Source organism: Mauremys mutica, chromosome 7 (genome assembly GCF_020497125.1).
Source record: "Mauremys mutica isolate MM-2020 ecotype Southern chromosome 7, ASM2049712v1, whole genome shotgun sequence".
Classification (NCBI taxonomy): Eukaryota; Metazoa; Chordata; order Testudines; family Geoemydidae; genus Mauremys; species Mauremys mutica.
The window spans coordinates 115841257-115861566 of NC_059078.1; the positions used below are offsets into that span (position 1 = coordinate 115841257).

Genomic DNA, 20310 nt, shown 5'->3' on the forward strand with positions numbered 1-20310 from the left:
TACTTTGTTTTTAGTAAACATAGTATGTTTTACATTTCTTGCCTTTGAACATCATTCTCGCAAACCTCAAAACTAATCGACCAATTTTCAGTTGTTCTCTTATTTTTATATAATTCAACATAGACATAAACAATCCTTTCCTAAAGCATGTCCAGAAATCCCAGTGGAATTTAACAACAAAACATCCAGGAAAACAAAACATTCTCCCTCCCTAAGTGCACAGAACTGTTTTTGAGGCGCTAAAATCTGGCTAACCGTTCCTAATTTATGCTTTCTATGCCCTGCTGAAGAGGGTTTTGAAGATTAGAAGCCTGTTGGATGATTGACAGTCTAGTGTGATGGAGCCCTTCTAAGCAGCAAGCAAGAATATAGTAATTAGAGAAATAGTTCAGATCTATCTTGCTGCCAAAACTTTCATATAACTCCTTGCTTTGTAGCCAGGAGATCCTATCTCAGATTCGTTTCATGCTTTAAGAAGCAACTGGACAGTATCGTCTCATTGAGGTCTTTTGACAAACAATTCTGAAAATTTCAGAGGAAAATACTGTTCAGTCAAGTAGAACTTTTCAGGGATTCCTGAAACCCTCAGAAACCAAGGGAAATTAGTGTAGTTCTCCTTTCCCTTTTATTATAAAAAATAAGTTATATGTCTTAGCATGGCCAAAGAACTATTCGATTTCTGTCAACTTCTGTTTTGTAAGATATAGCCTTGGTGATGTCTCTGATTCTGCTCAAGTCCTGCTATTACTTTTAGATTATTTTTCAGTATAAAAGCTAACAGCATTCAGTATTCATTGTTACCTGTCTACAATGTTCCTCACAAAATGGAGAGACTGAACTAAGTGGACAAACATACAGTGATCATCAAATGATTTGGGATACAAAAGATTATACATAGTGTCCCTAGTATGTCACTGTCTGAAAAGGTCACGTTTTTGTTTAAATCGGTGATGCAAGAATACTGCCTTTTTATTACTTCTACGTGGAGTAAAATGGGGATGTAGACTGTAGGTTAGAATGTTAATTAAAGGAAGTGGAGTTGCAACAGTTTGAATTTGACCCATTTTATTTTGTTTCCTTATCACAGTAGGAACATTAAACTGCTTTTTAATGTTGCATACTGTGACAGTGTTAAGTAGAATCAGTTGACATTCTTTTACTATTACACTATATTGGACTTAGTAAAGGTTATGTATATCCCTCTACATAAGACCACAGTGAGAATATTTCTAATTGCAGCTCATATTTTAAAACAGCTCAATGACAACGTAAGCACTGAAACTAGTAGATGATTACCTGTTTCTCATCAGAGCACTTTGACATGCACTTAGATATTTGTGAATTTTAGATATTCTAACTTCACTTTCATTAATTTTAAATACTGCCATCTTTGTGTTCCTGCTTCTGTTGCATAGAATCCAGATTTGAAGTAAGGTACTGATATCTACAGAGAATACAAGGCATAGTTAGACTTGAGCTAGTTATGTGTGAGTCTTTGATTTTCTTCTAGCTCTGAAATAAGTGACATGGAGAAAGTTTCATGGTGTATGTTCACTGTACAAATTTACTGTACCATTTGACTGTGACCCTACCTAGTATTAACATATGATCTTACATTCATATATTCTTGGCCATAGTTGCCATTATGGATATTTTCAGCTGAGACAAAATACTAGCAAGTCTTGCACATCAACATTTTGATATTGGTAAAAATGTTATACTTTCAAATCTCTACTTTTAAGTATTTTCTCATAGTAATGGGTAGAAATAATACAAACACTAGCATAGTGTGGATAGATGGCAAATGCCTGGAGACCTAGACTTTCTTGATGATATTGAGCAACACCCGTGCAAAGCTACAAAGACAGACACCTTTGCAAAAACAGCAGGACAAGTATGGCTCAAAATCAGTTATCCCAACACTTCCTTGAAATCCGGACATTGAACAGTAACATCATACTAGGAGGCGAAAATATCAAAAAAGTAGAACAATTCCTTTATCTGGGCAGCACCAAGCCAGCCAATGGAGACCTCAAGAAAGATGTGACATCAAGGTTAGGAAAGGCATCCACAACATTCACTACGCTCAACAATGTATGGAAATCAATGATATAGAGAACCAAAACAAAATGGAGAATTTTCAACTCAAACATAATCTCAGCGCTAACATACATCTGTGAGAGCTGGACATCTATTAATATGTTAGAAAAATAAGTGCCTACAAAATAAATGCCCGTGTAAGTGTGACAGGTCCCCGGGGTGCAACACAGACGGTGGGACCGCTGAGCTCACCAAACCCATCATCCTGGGTTGCCTTTCACACTGTTGTGAGACTGATGTCAAGCTACAAGCCTCTGACAGGCACTGCACTCACACAGACATCCACAGCCAGGGACACACCCAACTGAGTTGTATGAATGATCCCCCAGCTACTCGTGAACAATCAATAGGGAGGCTCCAGCCAATTCCCCCCATCTCCTCAATCTTTCACCCCTGAACTGAACCGTCTTGCACTGGTCAGAAGCCTGACCAGTGTAAGTTCCTTACCTAGTTCACCACTTCATCAAAGGAAAGTGGATATGCACCAGCCTTTGTTAATCTAAGCTGAGATTTCCCGAGTATTTTAGACCAACTCACTGGCAAGCATAAAGCATTAAAATAAGTTTATTAACTACAGAAAGATATATTTTAGGAAAATATAAGTGGTAGACATAAAGGTCAGAGATAGTTATCTTAAGAAAATAAAAGCAAACACTCATTCTAAATCTTAAACCTTTAGCCTAGCCTAAGCCAGAGTTGACTCAAACCGCTTTTCTCAGCCTGACAGATGGTACAAGCAGGTTACAGCTCTTCAATGCACCGGGTGGGACTACCTTCCAGCCTGGGACCAGACTTCCCCATTTCGAGGTTTTTGTCCTCCAGACATTCATCCAGGTGTTGAGTTGCAGGAAAAGAGACCAAATGAGGTCACTTTCTCTCTTTTTATACCTCTTCCAACAGCTAGAAAGATTCTTTCTGTGGTGTGGGGGTCAGTCAGTCCCTATTGGTCAAGCAGTGTACATGCCTTCTTCAAGAAGTCTCTGGGATAGTGGATTCGGTGTTGATTAGCCATTAACGACCAGTTACTCTTTTGTTGTAACTGAAAGGCTGGTTGTGGGTGTTCCTGACCTCATAACATATTTCAGTAACACATACAGCAATAGTACGTGCTATCCAACAGTTTATTGTTGTTCAATAGATCATGACTTACAAAATGATACCTCACAAGACATACTTTGTACAAAACATATCATATCACAGTGGTGAGTATGCGGGTTTCAGGGTGCTCCTTTGAGGTACAGAGTGTCACAATAAGATACTGGGCATTAGACAGGGAGACTTCATTGCCAATGAAGCAATCAGAGAAATTGCCAACCAGCAACTTGTCTCTCCTAGAATTAGAAGGAAGCATCGGGCATATATGGGGCATGTACTCTGGATGCCAACACACAGACTTCTGCATGACACTGTCAAGTGGAAACCAACTAGTTTGAGGAAATGAGGGAGCCCAAGAGAAACCTTAAGAACCACCCTTGGCAGGAGGACAGAACAATCTATCTCAAGCCCAAAGCAGATGGAAGCAACAACTAAATACAGAGAGGATGGAAGAGACTGGTTTCTGCTCTGTATCCCGACATTGGTGCGAGAAGTGTATTGTAATAATATATGGGTACAAAATACATTGATTATTTCTTTTATCACATTAAACACTCATGTATCTGTTAAAAGCAAGTAAAACATTTTGAGCGAGAGGAGTTCTGGGTTAGCTAGTTTAGTAGTGTTGTGGAAAATTGACCACACAGTTGATTTTGGATCAGACAGCCTGAGGCTCCTTTATTGATCAATCAAATATGCATGCATGGGGGAGTCAGCCAAGGCAGCTGAACCCCACCGACAGGTAAAATGTGAGAGCTTATATAAGATAAAACCACAACAATCACATATACTTCCTTAAAGTTTTACATCCATATAAGGAATACAGCAAAGCAAGCCTTCCTGTTTTTCTTAGTTTTGCCCTTTGTGGTTTCTTGCTGTGTCACCAGGCATCTTTTAATCATAGTCTGTTACAAAGGTTAATTCTACTTTTATCATTTCTACAGTTAGTTCTGCTTTTATGATTTTTTGTCTACCCTTCTCCTTCCCACCTCCCTTTTCTCCTTCCTCCAGGCCACACATACAGTTCTCCTGACCATACATACAGTTCACTTGACCAAAGTTTAGCCAAAGTTTAGGCCCCAGACCATTTTTCCTCCACAGTAGTTACAGATGTTTAGTTCTGGCTGTTTTGCTCACCCATTGGCTTCTGGGAAAGTGGGACCCACAAAGGTAACAGTAAGCAACCTTTATGCACCTGTGATCCTTGGACTGATAGTTGCTGGATCAGTCCTGAAGAACATCCTGGAGCAGCTTCAGGACTAGTTCAAGGTGTACTAGTTTCCCACAGTCCGCCATGGATAGCCAGAATGCAGGAGCACTCTGGTCACCCTCTCTTTTCCCCGGTCACACCTGCTATGCCAAAAGAGGACAGAACCATGTATGGCAGTCCAGTGACACCAGGGATTTACAAATAGCAAGGGTCTCCCTAGTTAACTAGTTATGCCAGCTTTAAGGCCTGTGCACCACCAGAGTGCACAGCCTTAACAGAGCTGAGGATCTACCCCCAGTAGATTTCTTGGTAGACAGAAGTACAGAGACCATAAATAGGTTTTAAGAGGGTTTGCACAGTCTCCAAACCATATAATAGTTTCCTGTGGGTCAGCTGCATTGCATTATAATTTACTCTAGTGTTTACAGATGATATTGCCACAGTCTTCTCTCCCAGGTGCTTTGATATTGCACCCATTCAGTGCTCACTTGTGATGCAGCCTTAGATAAATACGTAAGGTCCAGTGGTACACCCAAAGTACTGCAATTGCATCAATATCCCCGGGTACTTTTTTGAAAGAGACAACGGCTTCCCTAGGTTCCCAGCCTGTAATTCAAAGACACTCCTGGCTGCCCATGTAATAAAGTGAGAACAGCTCCATCCATAATGGACTAGTTCTTTCTTAAGTAACATTCTTTCAAGAGACACTCTGAAAAGTGGACATCCTTAAACATGATGTAGTCATTTATATTACAAGTCACAAATTAAATAGCATAAAGAAATGAAATGAAAATATACAAAAGCTGCTTTATGAAAAGTTATCTAGTGGATTTGTTCATGTTTTTGGAAAGCTTTGTTGCAGTGACAGGCTATAAAACTTACAAGCACCCTTTGTCAGGAAACATAGCCTGAATGCAGTGCCAGATGTATTGGGAGACTTGAGAATGCTGCTTATTTTCAGTGCTTTCATTTCAGATGTTGTACCCTTTTGCTTCAGTCAATTTTGAAATGAATATGTTGTCACCTTAACTATAAAGTTGAAAGAAAAATAATCTTTCCAACCTACAGTTAAAGTTCAACTGATAATTTTGTAGAAGATTCTCAAGCGAGTGTTTCGTTTGCAGTCGGGGAAACAGAAACACATTCTACATGTTTAAAGTCAATGCAAGGAAACAGAACTCCACAACACATATTTAATATAGGTTTGATTTCCTGTGGAATGCTTTCCAGATGTTCTCTCAAACAGGCCTCTAGAAAATATGGTCTGGACTAATTTTTTGAAAACTGAAAATTCTGTTTTGTGTCACTGTACCAGAAAATTACTGTTCTAATGCTTTATTACTTTATCCTGTATCCATAATTTGCACCATATTTTTGAAAATTGTTTTATTACACAGAAAGGTCAGTAGTATAAAATATTTATATTACCCTATCACAAATAAATCATATTGATTTAGACTCGCGTCTGAGAGTGGTAGTTTCTCTTAAGACCCAGTGGAGACATGGTTACCTTAAATTAAAACTGCACTAATACATGATCTTATGGTACTCAGGGGTTTAAACTAACACTGACGATCATTGGATTACAGTTCTGGTGAGTTCTTTTGTCTCGTTGTACTAGACATCGAGTATAAGGATATGTTGTGTCCCAAGTGATTAACCTATGCAAGAGAAGAGGAAATAAAGAAAAATTCCTGCAGTGCTGACTTGGCTTATCTTGCTTTGCTTAAAATGCAGTAGCAAAACATACCAGGAGACAGGGATATATTTATTGTTTTAGACCAGCGATTCTCAAACTTCATTGCACCGTGACCCCCTTCTGACAACAAAAATTACTTCACGACCCTAGGAGGGGGGACCAAAGCCTGAGCCCACCCAAGCCCCACTGCCCTGGGAAGGGGGAAAGTGGGCAGGGCAAAGCCTGAGCCCCACCGCTTTGGGCAGTGGGGTCAAAGCTGTGAAGCTCCAGGGCTTCAGCCCCAGGTAGGGGGCCTGTAACCTGAGTCCTGCTGCCAAGGGCTGGAGCCTCGGGCTTGGCTTCAACCCTGGGTAGTGGGGCTCGGGCTTCAGCCCCGGGCCCCAGCAAGTCTAAGCCAGCCCTGGCAAATCCATTCAAAGGGGGTCCTGACCCACAGTTTGAGAACTGGTTCAGAATCATTGTTACTTAGGAAAAGAAGCGTAGTTATGCAAAAACGGAAAACCACACTTAACCGAATGTAGGTACGTATTGTCAGTTTTAAAAGTGCATTTTGTATATATGTGTTTTTATGGAAATACTTGTGTTCTAATTGACTTTTTCACTGATACTTATTTTATGTAAGATGAACTAACTTTTTTTTTAAGATAAATTAAATCAGGAATGGAATATCTGTGTGATACATTCAATAAATAATAAGAAAATAGTTGAAAATCAGCTCCTGAAGTCCAAGGTTCTGTATGTTACTTGTAATACAGAAGTTGCCTGTTATCAGCTAATATGGAGAAACAGCATTCTATACTCAGCTTGGGGAGGGAAAATGTAAATTCATTTAATCTTCACTATTTCTGGCTTTTTTCCCCTCACCAAAAAAAGAAAACACAAGTAAATGTTTGAAGGGAAGCCTTCCCCCACTCCCCCCCCTCAAAAAAAAAAAACAACCCCAAACACTCATTTTTTCAGTGACGTTAATAGAGCTGCTGGTTAATTAACGTATATAAAGGTATTTCATAAGTTTTTAAAAACTAATTAAGACCTGTTAAAATTCATAGTTGTGCCCAACTACCCAGGAGTGTGTGAATTTAAATAAGTAAATATGATACCAGTTAAAAGCATGCAAGTTTAGAGGTACTGAAGGAAAAAAGTCAGCACAGACAAGTCAAAATAGAAACCACAGGTGCTAGTGTAACCCCCTTTTCTGTCTTTCCTTCTTTCTCCCTCCCCCACTTTTTCTTGGTGTTCAGTCAGAAACCTCATTTCTATAATTACAGCTGCTGTTTCTTCTTGCTCTGAATTGACCAAACATTCCCAGATAAGGTGGCAGTATAGAGGCTTTAGTGACTGTAAATGAGTAGGTTTCAGAGTAGCAGCCGTGTTAGTCTGTATCCGCAAAAAGAACAGGAGTACTTGTGGCACCTTAAAGACTAACAAATTTATTTTAGCATGAGCTTTCGTGAGCTATAGCTCACTTCTTCGGATGCATAGAATGGAACACACAGACAGGAGACATTTATACATACAGAGAACATGAAAAGGTGGAAGTATGCATAACAACAGGAAAAGTCTAATCAATTGAGATGAGCTATCATCAGCAGGAGGAAAAAAAACTTTTTGAAGCGATAATTAAGATGACCCATAGATGGTGTGAGGAGAACTTAACATAGGGAAATAGATTCAATTAGTGTAATGACCCAACCATTCCCAGTTGCTATTTCAGCAGAATAGAGGGAGTGCAGGAAACTATTAACCATGTTCAGTAGCTGTTTTGAAGCTAGCTTGGAAGTCTTTAAGGGCAATCATTCCTGTAAACGCATGCACACAGCCTTAATTTGAAGCTGAAAGCCCTGACCAGTCAATAGTGAGTTCTGTTAGGGGTGCAAAACTGGCAGGCATTTTGAGCACCAGTCAGATGATCCAACTCAGGGAGAAGATAAGGCTGCCAGCAGTAACCAGAATGAATCTGTGGGTTGGATCTCAATACACTTTCCTGTCATTTTACAGGTGAATTGGCCCTCACAGTTATATGTTAAGGTATCTGTAAAGTCCTTAGTCCCAAGAAGGAAAATAAGTAATTTTTTTTTACCTATATAGCATTGGGTTATAGTTAAGGGGATAGGGAAGTTTGCTACTTGCCTAAAAGACTGCTGCCTTACTCTTGTTATTCTAACAAGAATTAGAATTGCTTAGAATTAAGTAAGATATCTGTGTGAATATCTATATTGTTGAGACACAAAGTATGGTCTTGTGCCCTGACAAGTAAAGCACCAGTCAGAGCCAACCCAGCCCTGCAGAGAGAAGCTAGAGCTGCCCAAGTAACCCAGACTGAATCAGTGGGTTGGCTCTCAATATGTAATTCAGACTGTAATTTTATAGTCAGTGGGACTGAGACTGGGAAAACACCATAAAGGAGGAATCAGAGACTAGGGACCAAATGTCTTAATGACTTGTATTACATCATTGAAACAAAGACCCCATGTTAGCTTAACTGCAACAGTAATTGTCAGTTTTTCTTATTTGAAATTGTGTATGTGCTCAATATTGTTGATGCTGGACTGGACTGGAGTGGGGGGCACTGAAGCCTGAGGGGTTTGAGTGCTCTGGGGCCCCGCCACCCCGGGGCATGCGGCTGAAGAAGTCATGGAGGTCTCTTAAAGTCACAGAATCAGTGATCCCATGACAAAATCATGTCCTTAGTTATAAGTTACCAGGGGGGCTCTAGGTATTTTGCCACCCCAAGCACTGCAGGCAGGCTGCCTTCGGCAGCTTGCCTGCAGGAGGTCCCCGGTCCCGCGGATTCGGCAGCATGCCTGCGGAAGGTCCGCCAAAGCCGCGGGACCAGCAGACACTCCGCAGGCATGCCACCGAAGGCAACCTGCCTGCCGCCCTCGCGGCGACCGGCAAAGTGCCCCCCGTGGCTTGCCGCCCCAAGCATGCGCTTGGCATGCTGGTGCCTGGAGCCGCCTCTGTAAGTTACACACATACAAAACCTGAGAGTCTGTGCACTGGGCAATACCATATCCATACTCACATACCCAAAGATTTCATAGTTGGGTGGATCTCTCAACAGGTGGTCATCGATAGAGGGTTTCTGCTGGGACCTTCCCAATGAGATCTTCCCACTCTAGCCCAATCAGGGGACCTCCTTTTATCGTATTGTTCTGACCCCACATCTAACACCTTATGCATATGCATGAGGGTTCCAACCCTCCTTTTCCTTATCTGTACGTCCACACCCAATAAATTTTGGGTCTCCCTGATTATCATAGGTTGTTCTCTTAGTTCCCCTTTTCCTTATTAGCATCTTATTAACATTTATGTCAACCTGTTTCCAAGGTAAACTGTGTTCAAAACAGATCTTGCTGTTATGTTATAATCAGGTGTCGTGCGTTCTTGACTTTCTAGATGAGTACATTACAGCATACTTACTGAATCATCACCTATTGGCCCATTCTTTCCCATAATTGTGTGACTTTACTGACACAGGGTTATTCTTAGGTCACCCATTTATGTCTAGCTTCCTTAAGCATAGTGTGGCTAAGCTGAAATCTTAGAGGCCTCAGCCTGTAGGTCTTGCATTACAGCCATTCTTTACTCATATACCTAATACACACTCATCGCTCCTAAATACTTGTCAATAGTCCTATCCTACTTATCTATTCATCACACATTGATTATATACGTCATAACATATGAGTTCACCATGACACTAACACACCTCAATGATCAAATGAACTAAGTGGCTACATGTTGCACAGTGCCACAGACGAGGCCACTTTATTTGCTTCGTACTAGAGAGGAATGGTATATTTCAGCTTGGCTTTTCTAGTTTGATGTGACTGAAATCACTGTATACACATATTCATGTACTTAGCCTGAAATTTTCCAGTATCCAAGGTATGATATCTTGCTGTTTGAATTTTAATGCAGCACATCCCTTAAAGTGGCTGTGTTGTGTCTAGACACCATTTGGCAGACACTAGAGCAGGTTTGATTAATTAGCGTAGTCACCAGGGTGGCTCGACTGGTGTCTGTGCACTCTGTACATTTGTGCAACTGAGACAGAAATGGAAACGTAATCCATAGGCAGCATCTTCGCTGAATCCAAATGGCAGCCTATCGAGTATCCTTGCTAAGCTTGTCACATCTGGAAATTGCTCTTTACCTCATTTACTGACCAAACTTATGGACTTTGGGGACAAATTATCTACTTGCCGTAACAAGTGAATAAATCATGTTTTTAGCAGTGTCCACTCAGATCCACCACAAACTCCTGTATGGTCTCGTGCACGTAAACAGTTTTGAAATTCTGTCCAAAGGAGGGCAGTGGTACACTCCCAGTTTGCAAAAGGAAAGACACTCAGTGGAGAAAGGCAGCTGTGGTGTGGTTCACAAAAGCCCCATTTTTAGGTACCTCAGCAATCCACAAAAGTCCCACTTGGCTGCCGCCTAACCCTGTGCGTGCAGGTGCCTAAGTATTTTGCAATAAAAGTTCTCTAGGTGCCTGTATTTCTGCCTCTCTGCATGCCTACTGCTGCCTCCTTCTGAGTGCCTATCTCCTGCCAAAGTCTTAGAGCAATTCACAAACCAGGGATGGTAAGTATTCAGTCACTTAAGTCGCACGTGGGGGCTTGATTTGGTAGCCATACTCAGAGGCTGCCTACTGGATCAGGTCCCTCAGTCCAGTTCATACACAACAGCTGGGCAGGGAGGACAGCATCCCTTATAACTCTTAGCCTAGTAGATAGATTGCTCATCCAGGATGTGGGAGATCTGTGGTTCAAGGTCCCCCTCCTGAGGGAGAGAAGGGATTTGAAGAGAGATCATCTGTCTCTTAGGTGAGTGCCCTAACCACTAGGCCATGGAATATTCTGACGTAAATCTGCCTCAATCTCTCTTATTGAAGTTGTTTCACTTCAGTTAAATAATTAAATATCAGTTGGGCCTGTGAAAAAGCTAGAATGACTCTATAGCCCAGTGGTTAGGGCATTCTCACCCGAGAGGTTTCAGGAGGAGGGGACTTTGTACCAGAGATCACTCATATCCTGAGTGAGTACCCTATTTACTATGTTAAGGTTATAAAGGAGGTCTTTCTCCTCCGCTGTTTTGTTTCAGGCCCCACACACAATTTAGATAGCCAAACACCTCTCTTCCCCCAACTCATGGTTCGGAAGCAGAGATAGACATGTCCCTGCAGCCCAGACTTAGCCCTTCTTAGAGTTCAGCACCTAGGTCTTAGCACACACAACCTCTGGTTGGTATCTTCCATTGGCTAGCACAGACAATTGTTCTTGTGATTTTTTCCAAAGCACCTAAAAGTAGGGCATTCAGCCTTGCAATATTTAAATCCATTTGCTGATCCCACCCCAGATTTTGAAAATCCCAATAGGTGCCTACCTGCATCTTTAGGCACCCATGACCAGATTTTTAAAGGCCCAGATAAAAGATATTTATGGCTCTTATTCAGGAAAGCATTTAAGACTTATTTAGCTTTAAATTTAATTTTAAGTCTGTTCTTTAGTGTTCTTCTGAATTAGGGATGTTTTCCTGAATCAGGGCCTATATCCCATAGCTTCTTAATACAGTGAGTTACAGAAGAAACTGAAAATAGATGATAGCAACTAAATATGTGTGTTAGTAGAGTACACACTAATCTTTTGTACTCACAGGTACCAAAAAAATTACTCTCTTCATGGAGATATGACCTGCTAATTCGCCACCAGAGTCTGGGTTGTAGTGTTTAATCCCATATAATTTTAAAGTCTCTGTATTTCCCTTAAAACAGCATCACAATTGGTACAATTTATGCGCTTTCTTTGTGTGTGAACGTACTCCTGATAATGCCTCATGTTGTCATTTACAGATGTAAGCATTAAAGCATGAGAGAGGAAGGTTTTGTAGTTTTGGAAGGTAGACTAGGACTCAGGAGCTCTGTGTTTAATTCTCTGCTCTGCAACAGACACTGTGTATGGCTTTAAACAAAGCAGTGAATTTCTCAGTTCCGCATCTGTACAATGAGATAATACTTCCTTTCCCCACTCTTTGTTCTGTTTACTTCCAAAGTAAATTCTTTGTGGAGGAAGGGCCGTCTCTTGCTTTGTGTATGTACAGTGCCTAGCACAATTAGACTGTAGTCTGGGTTAGGGTCTCTAGGCACTACTGTAGTAGAAATATATCAGCTGCAACAAAGAATTTTCCTATGCTAAGTGAAAATAATTCACCAGAATTAAAACTAAATGGATAAATTTACAGTGCCAGGAAGTGTTCCTTGCTCTCTTTTACTATACAGTACCAAGCACCATGATGGACTTATTCAGCATGATGGACATTTACTAAATGCTGAATAATAATTAATAATTAAGTCCTTTGGAAACTTAATAGTATCCCATTTTGGTCAATTCCTCCTATTCAGATGTCTGTTTTGGTCAAAGTACAAATAATCAGATCAAGGTCTCCTTTAGGATGTCCCTCCCCCACAAAAAAAGTATAGAAAATCATGTTAGTTAATAGAGAATTAAAAAAGTTTATTAGTCATCCATATAATATACTAAAGGGAAAAACTGAGAAAACATTAATGTCTTCTAAGTAGGTATGTGAATCATATCTTAACATATATCATGTACACTTAAGGTTAGAGCTTTCAACAGTCCATTTTGGTCATGAAGACTCTCCCTTTTTCTTCACAACCTCTCCGTGCATCTCTTTGAGCAACCAGCTAGTGCCATGTCTGTCTTTAGTTCCTACTTCCATGAGACTTCATGGTCTCTTCTCCAAATCTCTCCTCTTTTGGGGATGAAACTCTGCTCCCATTTAAGTCAATGGAAAGGCTTTCATTAACTTCACTGGGGCACAATTTCACCTCAGGTTTATTCTGTCTGGGTTTTTTTTCCCCCCCTATATCATTCCTCCAAACCCTCAAGGTTTGGAGTTCCTCAAGGTTCGGTTTTGGGTCCGATCTTATTCAATCTATTTATCACTGACCTCGGAACCAAAAGTAGGAGTGGGCTGATAAAGTTTGCAGATGACACGAAGTTGGGAGGTATTGCCAATTCGGAGAAGGATCGGGATATCCTCCAGGGAGATTTGGATGACCTTGTAAACTGGAGTATTAGTAATAGGATGAAATTCAATAGTGAGAAGTGTAAGGTTATGCATTTAGGGATGACTAACAGGAATTTTAGTTATAAGCTGAGGACGCACCAGTTGGAAGTAACGGAAGAGGAGAAGGACCTCGGAGTCCTGGTTGATCACAGGATGACTATGAGTCGGCAATGTGATGTGGCCGTTAAAAAAGCTAATGCGGTCTTGGGATGCATTAGGTGAGGTATTTCTAGTAGAGATAAGGAGGTGCTAGTCCCGTTATACAAGGCGTTGGTGTGACCTCATTTGGAGTACTGTGTGCAGTTTTGGTCTCCCATGTTTAAGAAGGATGAATTCAAACTGGAACGGGTATAAAGAAGGGCCACTAGAATGATCCGAGGAATGGAAAGCCTGTCGTATGAAAGGAGACTCGAGGAGCTCGGTTTGTTTTCCTTAACCAAAAGAAGGTTGAGAGGAGATATGATTGCTCTCTTTAAATATATCAGAGGGATAAATACCAGGGAGGGAGAGGAATTATTTCAGCTCAGTACTAACGTGGACACAAGAACAAATGGATATAAATTGGCAGTCGGGAAGTTTAGGCTTGAAATTAGACGAAGGTTTCTAACCATCAGGGGAGTGAAATTCTGGAACAGCCTACCGAGGGAAACAGTGGGGGCGAAGGACCTCTCTGGCTTTAAGATTAAGCTTGATAAGTTTATGGACGGAATGGTTTGATAGGATAACGTGATTTAGTCAATAGGTCAATAATGTGCGACCACTGGTAATTAGTACCGAGGGTCAATGTTGGGATATTGAAAGTCTTTTTCCGGAGTGTCTGGCTGGAGAGTCTTGCCCGCATGCTCGGGGTTCAGCTGATCGCCATATTTGGGGTCGGGAAGGAATTTTCCTCCAGGGTAGATTGGCAGTGGCCCTGGAGGTTTTTCACCTTCCTCCGCAGCATGGGGCAGGGGTCGCTTGCTGGAGGATTATCTGCTACTTGAAGTCTTTAAATCCGGATTTGGGGACTTCAACAGCTGAGTCAAGGGAGAGAATTATTTCAGGAGTGGGTGGGTCAGCTTTTGTGGCCTGCATCTTGCGGGAGGTCAGACTAGATGATCATAATGGTCCCTTCTGATCTTAAGTTCTATGATTCTATGATTCTATGATTTGGACATCCTGGCCCCAGTGAAGTCAATGGAAATATTTCCCCGAGTGTAAAAACTGCTAGACAATAGTTGTGCCTCTAACCACCACTACCCATTGCCATACTTCTTTCTTACTGCCACTCATGACTATCCCTGCTTTATTACAGAGAGTATTGCTTCTGATTATCAGGTTATCCTGCAACTATGACACCTTTTGAATATTTTAAGTAGTCACATCAACAGAGTTTTAAGAACTTTTCAAATGGTTCATTTCCATAAGTGTATTTCTTACCCACAAATTTCAAGTGCTTTGGACCTTCTTTCATCAGTGATCTATTCACCTGTAGGCCAAAGTTCGCCTCCAAATAATGAAATACACGGAGAAGTTTTGCATAACTCACTGAATACTGCAAAAAACTTACTGCTTTTAAATGTACAGCATTCGTTTTATAAATGGCATACATACCCACAGCTGTGCAAACAATGCCATAGTTCAATTAACCATCCTTAAAAAGAGACAAAGTGGCAACTGCCTCAGATAATTTCAAAACATCAAAGAGCTTTTTAAAAATACTCCAGAAAGAAATGTATAAAGGTGTAATTAATATTGCCTAAAGCAACAGGGCATGCTAATATGAGGTGAGTCCATGTCACAGAATTTGTTTTTATGTACAAGACCGATTAAAAAAAAATCCTTGGGGTCTTTTTTTTTAACAATATTTCAAAGCTTATTCATTTATCCCTCAGAATATTTGAAAGATCAAGATCATAAAGGAAAAATTGAACTTGTGTTCTTTCTGTATTTTTGGCTGCTCCAAATATTTTTACTAGTGGTATTACTAGTACCACGTTTGGGGGATTTTTTCTTCAAATGACTGGTAGCTATTTTGAATAGATTTGCATAGGATTTATCAATGGGTTCATATGCACAATATTTAAGGTACACTTTTCAGAAGATCTGCAGTTTACTTTGAGGAGATTTCATTTGACTACAATAGGACCATTTAATTCTTTTTTTCCTCACAAAAATGAGAGATTATTTTCCTTCCTTGGAAGGTGATTTTTTTGGTGGCGCGCTCAATTCCTTTTTTACACCAAAGGAGAGGGGAAAAGTCATTAATGCAGCCATGCACGTGGATGATTTGTGATTTGGACACTGGAAATGAATTCATTGTTCTGAATGTTGTTGTGTTATATATTTTACATTACACCTGTGATTGTCTATATACACTATACATATATAAACACACATCCTGCGTAAATATAATCATGTAAACTAAAACACAAACATTCACACTACATATGCCACTCACTATCAAAATTCTCAGTTAGATTACTAGAGAATTAGCAAGACACTTAACCAAATAGTGTCCCTACTCAAAAACTGGTTAGAACTGCCACATTGAAGGAATATGAAATTAACATAATATTCAGAGTAACTGTTGTCAGATGTCTTTTGTATTATCCCATTGCTTATCAGCAACATCTCCAAAAGGGTTGTCATCTGTGCCTAAAGGAGTTTTAATACGATGTACTATGCTTTAGGGAGGGCTTTGGTTATCACCGACTAGGTTATTTTTGTATCCCAGTTTATTTAAAGAGCTGTATCACTAGTTTGGGCTGGCTGGCTGATCATGCTGTCAGCTGGGTCACAGTGATCAGAACATTTTGGGCCAGATCCTCAATTAGTGTAAATCAGCATCGATCAGCTGAAATTAATGGAGCTACAATAATTTACCCCAGTTGAGGATCTGACCTTCTGTTTTTATTTCACACATCACAGGACTTTTCTTTCCACCATAGACTCAGGTTTAAATAATCTGTAAATTTAGAGGCTCTAAATCTGTGTCAAAGCTAAGATTATAAGTAAAATGAGTTTGGTGGCCTAAGCTTAATTTCCATTGGAAAGTAATCCACATCGGTATTTGATACAATTAGTTGTCTGTTCAAGAGCATTTAAGAACTAAGGTAGCATGGAAACTCAATTACTTTTTGTCTCTAGAGAGAGACAGAAAGATCCTGCAAGTCAGGGAGAACATTTATTGGCAATCTAGTGCAGTGGTGCTTGAACCACAGCTGTCCGAACTATAATTGGTCTATGAAAACTTAGATGTGCGATGCTACTAGATTGTTAACTTTCATTACCACAAATATTCTCCAGAAATTAACACAGAATTCAAGCTGTATGCATTAGGGATCAGTTGAGCCCTTCTGAGCCTCCTCAAGGGTTTACTACAACAAATATATTCTTTAAACAGGCTGTACAGTAAATGACCAGTGTTGTTACATCCAGGGGGTTAGTTATGGGAGCTTAAAAACATTTGGCAATGAGGGAGCATGTTAAGTGAGTTCTGGAGGCAGGCACCTTGTAGTCCAAGGGAAAATGGGACAATTCTAAACATTGTGGCATCTGCCAAAAATGTACTGAGGATTTTCAAGACACTAATCTGTGCTCCTGCAGCTCAAAAAAAAGCCTTTGTTTGGGGGTTTTGCCTACTTACATAAATAATGACATTTAAATCTGTGGAGCTATTTTAAGGCCCAGATACAACACATGGAACAATTTTTGTTTCCTGCCCACATTGTGAAGATTTTGTGCCACACAGACTCAGTATGCTTTCTTTACCCACAAGAGTTTAGTCTATGTCCTGAAACACAATTTATAAACATCTTCTTATACGTAATAACCTAAGAAACTCCCAGATTCCATTTTCCCAGACATCTCCCAACATGCTCTCTCAGCCCTGGTCTATACTGGGGGGGAGATCGATCTAAGTTACGCAACTTCAGCTATGTGAATAACATAGCTGAAGTCGACGTACTTAAATCGCGGTGAGTTGACTCTGCTTGCGCCTCTCGTGGCGCTGGAGTACAGGAGTTGATGGGAGAGCGCTCTGGGGTCGATTTATCGCATCTAGACTAGACGTGATAAATCGATCCCCGCTGGATCGATCACTGCCCACCGATCCGGCGGGTAGTGAAGACATACCCTCAGTCTCTAAGGTATTGATTGGGAAAACACCATAGTGTCTAACTGCTTGCCCAAACTTTCTTCATGATGCTATTGTTCTCTTCTTAACCTGCACATTTAAAAGATCTCTGTGAGGTCAGTTTGCCAACTTGCTGAGCCCTTGCATACACTGTATTCTCTGACAGGAAGTACAGTAAAGAGTTAATGAAAATTCAGAGGTCATGTATCGTTAAGTAGGATGTACCTGAAAATCAGCAGACAGTTACATTACTCCACAGAGATCTTTTAAAAAAAAAATATGAGGGCAGAGATCCCACAGAGCTTGGGAGGGTGTGGGGGGAGAGGAATGAAGAGAGAAAGGGGGGAAATATCAAGTTGGTGTCAGTGAGACATTTATACAGGGTTAGAAGCATATAGCAACTGAGGAATAGACTGAAAAAAAGTTCAGACAGTTTTAATTAGCAGGATGCTTTCTTTAACTTAGACTGGGAACCTTTTGAAGTTTGCACATCACTACTTTCTATCCAATTAGTAAGACCGGTGAAACCATAATAGCAAACAAAATTAGTCAGTCTCTGGAGGATTCTGCCAAATATAGAAAAGTAAAACCTGTCCAAACCAGTTGGTTCTTACTAACTTCTGTGTTTCCTTTAACACTGTAAAACTACCTAATGTGATAGAAGATACTGTTCCTTGCATCTGCAAAGTGCTTTGCAAAGTTTAACTAATCCTCAAATGTTTCTGTGAATGAATATAAGCAAAGGACTATTACCCCCATTTCACAGATGAGAAAACTGAGGCAAAGAGGTTAAATAGTTTTCATTTATATAACACCTTGGGTGTGCATGTCCGTTCATAGGTAAATAAAAATATTCCTGCCCTGATTACCCTACAATTTCAAGTAAATCACCAAAACAACAACTATGAGGATAGGCCAAGGTAGGTAAGAGAATGCCAACATGGAGACTGGAAGGTGTAACTTGCTTAGGGCCATGGTGGGATCTTGATCCTGCTCCATTAAAGTCTAAGGGAGTTTTGCCTTGGACCTCAGTGGGAGCAGTATCAGGCCTTTGAAGTGCTGAGATTAAACTCAGGAGTTCCTGGCTCTCAGCCTTTTTCTTGAATCTCTAAAATAAGTTATAATAATAGTCTGCATACAGATAGCACTTTTTCATTCATAGATCTCGGAGCACTTTTCAAAGTTGGGTAGGTACGAATGTTCCCATTTTGGAGATGGAGCAATGGCAAAGTGAGGGTCTCATGGTAGTTCAGTAGCAGGTCTAGGAACTGAACTCGGGTTTCCTTACTCTAAACCCTCAGCTCTTTTTTTTTTTCCAATCCAGTTGACTTCTGCTAAGTGCACATTTTACAAGGGCAAAATGTTTTCTCCAGTACTGTTGCTCCAGGGGACTGTGTATGCTATACTATCTGGTAAGGCCTGCTTCCCCTGGTTTAGCCAGCCTGTTCTATGGGCTAATACAGAACTGGGGCAGGCCCAGGATGGTAGTGCTTGGGATCATATTACATGATAACCCCTTGTGCAACTCCTTGGGCACAAATGTATAGTTCTGCATAATCAATAAACCACTTGTTCTAGCAGATATTGTGTTCTCTTACTACAGATTTTCTTCCAGATGTCATACTCCTGCTCTCTGATCAGAGTTCAGAATCACAAAACGTGAATTCTTTAATGATGGATTCTCTTGTTTGCCTGTGTTTGGTGGGAAATGCAGAGTACTCATTTTGGTATAAAGTGTATATTTCCATGTGCAATGTCCTTCGCTGACTGCATACCTTAACACTTCTCAGATCTGCACTCCAAAAGCAGACAGGGACGTATTTAAAAAGGGAGTCTTGCCAGTTTAAATGTGTATTATGTATGTATTTAAGAAGATGAAATATTGACAAAAAAAAGAAGAGTGCAAAAGGTAAGGCTGCCTGGAGGCTTGATTTTTAAAGATATGCATTTTTTTTTCTTACCATGTTGCAGATCTCGCCTTGCAGATTTTTTCACAAACTGCCAGCCTGAGTCACGGTCTATTAGTAGCTGTCTGAAGGAAAACTATGCTGACTGCCTCCTGGCTTACTCGGGGCTTATTGGTAAGAGCTTTGCGGCGAGTGGGTGCTCTCTGAGTGTTGCTTGCAAATGGAACAAAAGAGTGACATCTTGAAGGCCTGCTGAAAACAAAAAATAAAGTTAATGCTCTGGGCCATATAGCGCCATGACATTGTAGGCAGAATTCTCCCAATTAAATCAATGGCCTTTTGTTTTGACTCTAAGAGTCCTCTGGAGTAAATTGAGCTGTACAGTAGCAAGCAGAAGAAGGGCAGAGGATGAGGGGAAGAAATGGGCTTGACTGTGAAGAAAATCGATATGGAAGCAAGTAGAAGTAAAGCTTGAAAACAAAGGGATTGATATTGGACAGGCCCATTGAGTAAAATGTGAATAGAGTAAAAAGAGTAGGTGACACTAAAACTTGCTAGTGTTTGCTGTTATCAGAAAAGCAGGTGGTATTGACATATTTAGGGAACGCTGACCATGAATTGAAAAATGAGGCAGCAATAAACCAAATCAGTTTCATTTCACTTCCATCAGCTGTAGATTTCATGATCTTCCTGTGGCCCTTCAAACTGTTTTCTGAGATGCCTGTCCATGGAGATGAACTTATCTCCTGAAATCTTCTCCTTCTCCAATAATTCATTTTGCTCGCTGCTACCTGCCTGACTCTCAACCCAGGGACACTTATATGCAAGTCAGATTTCATATCCCACCCATGCTGTTTGATTCCTGATTGGGAGAACTCGTCTCGGGGAAGGGAACTTTCCACAGAAATGTCATGGCTGGACAATAAAGAAAAACGGGAGCATTAAGACTGTGAAACAAACAAATTACAAAAATGGTCACTAGGTAGGATATATTTTTTTTTCAAGCTCACAGCCTGCACCTGCCATGATGCATTCATAGCCCCTTTTGTTACGAGTGAAGGCCCCAGCCGAGCCCCTGAAGCAGATC

The 20310-nt window shown here is 40.6% G+C and overlaps 2 protein-coding genes across 5 annotated transcripts in view; one reads left to right on the top strand and one right to left on the bottom strand.

The window, feature by feature from the left end:
- The window catches only part of LOC123374939, a 206680-nt gene that overhangs the window by 142207 nt on the left and 44163 nt on the right, over positions 1-20310 (bottom strand). Inside the window, exon 3 of the mRNA XM_045025336.1 lies at positions 19278-19472. Within this exon, the coding sequence (XP_044881271.1) occupies positions 19278-19280 (3 nt within the window). The 5' untranslated portion in view covers positions 19281-19472. The remainder of the gene's footprint in view (positions 1-19277; positions 19473-20310) is intronic.
- The window catches only part of GFRA1 (GDNF family receptor alpha 1), a 199681-nt gene that overhangs the window by 139010 nt on the left and 40361 nt on the right, over positions 1-20310 (top strand). For all 4 annotated transcript variants that reach the window (XM_045025331.1, XM_045025330.1, XM_045025329.1 and 1 more), the window contains one exon: positions 19288-19397. In XM_045025331.1, coding sequence (XP_044881266.1) covers positions 19288-19397 — 110 coding nt within the window. The remainder of the gene's footprint in view (positions 1-19287; positions 19398-20310) is intronic.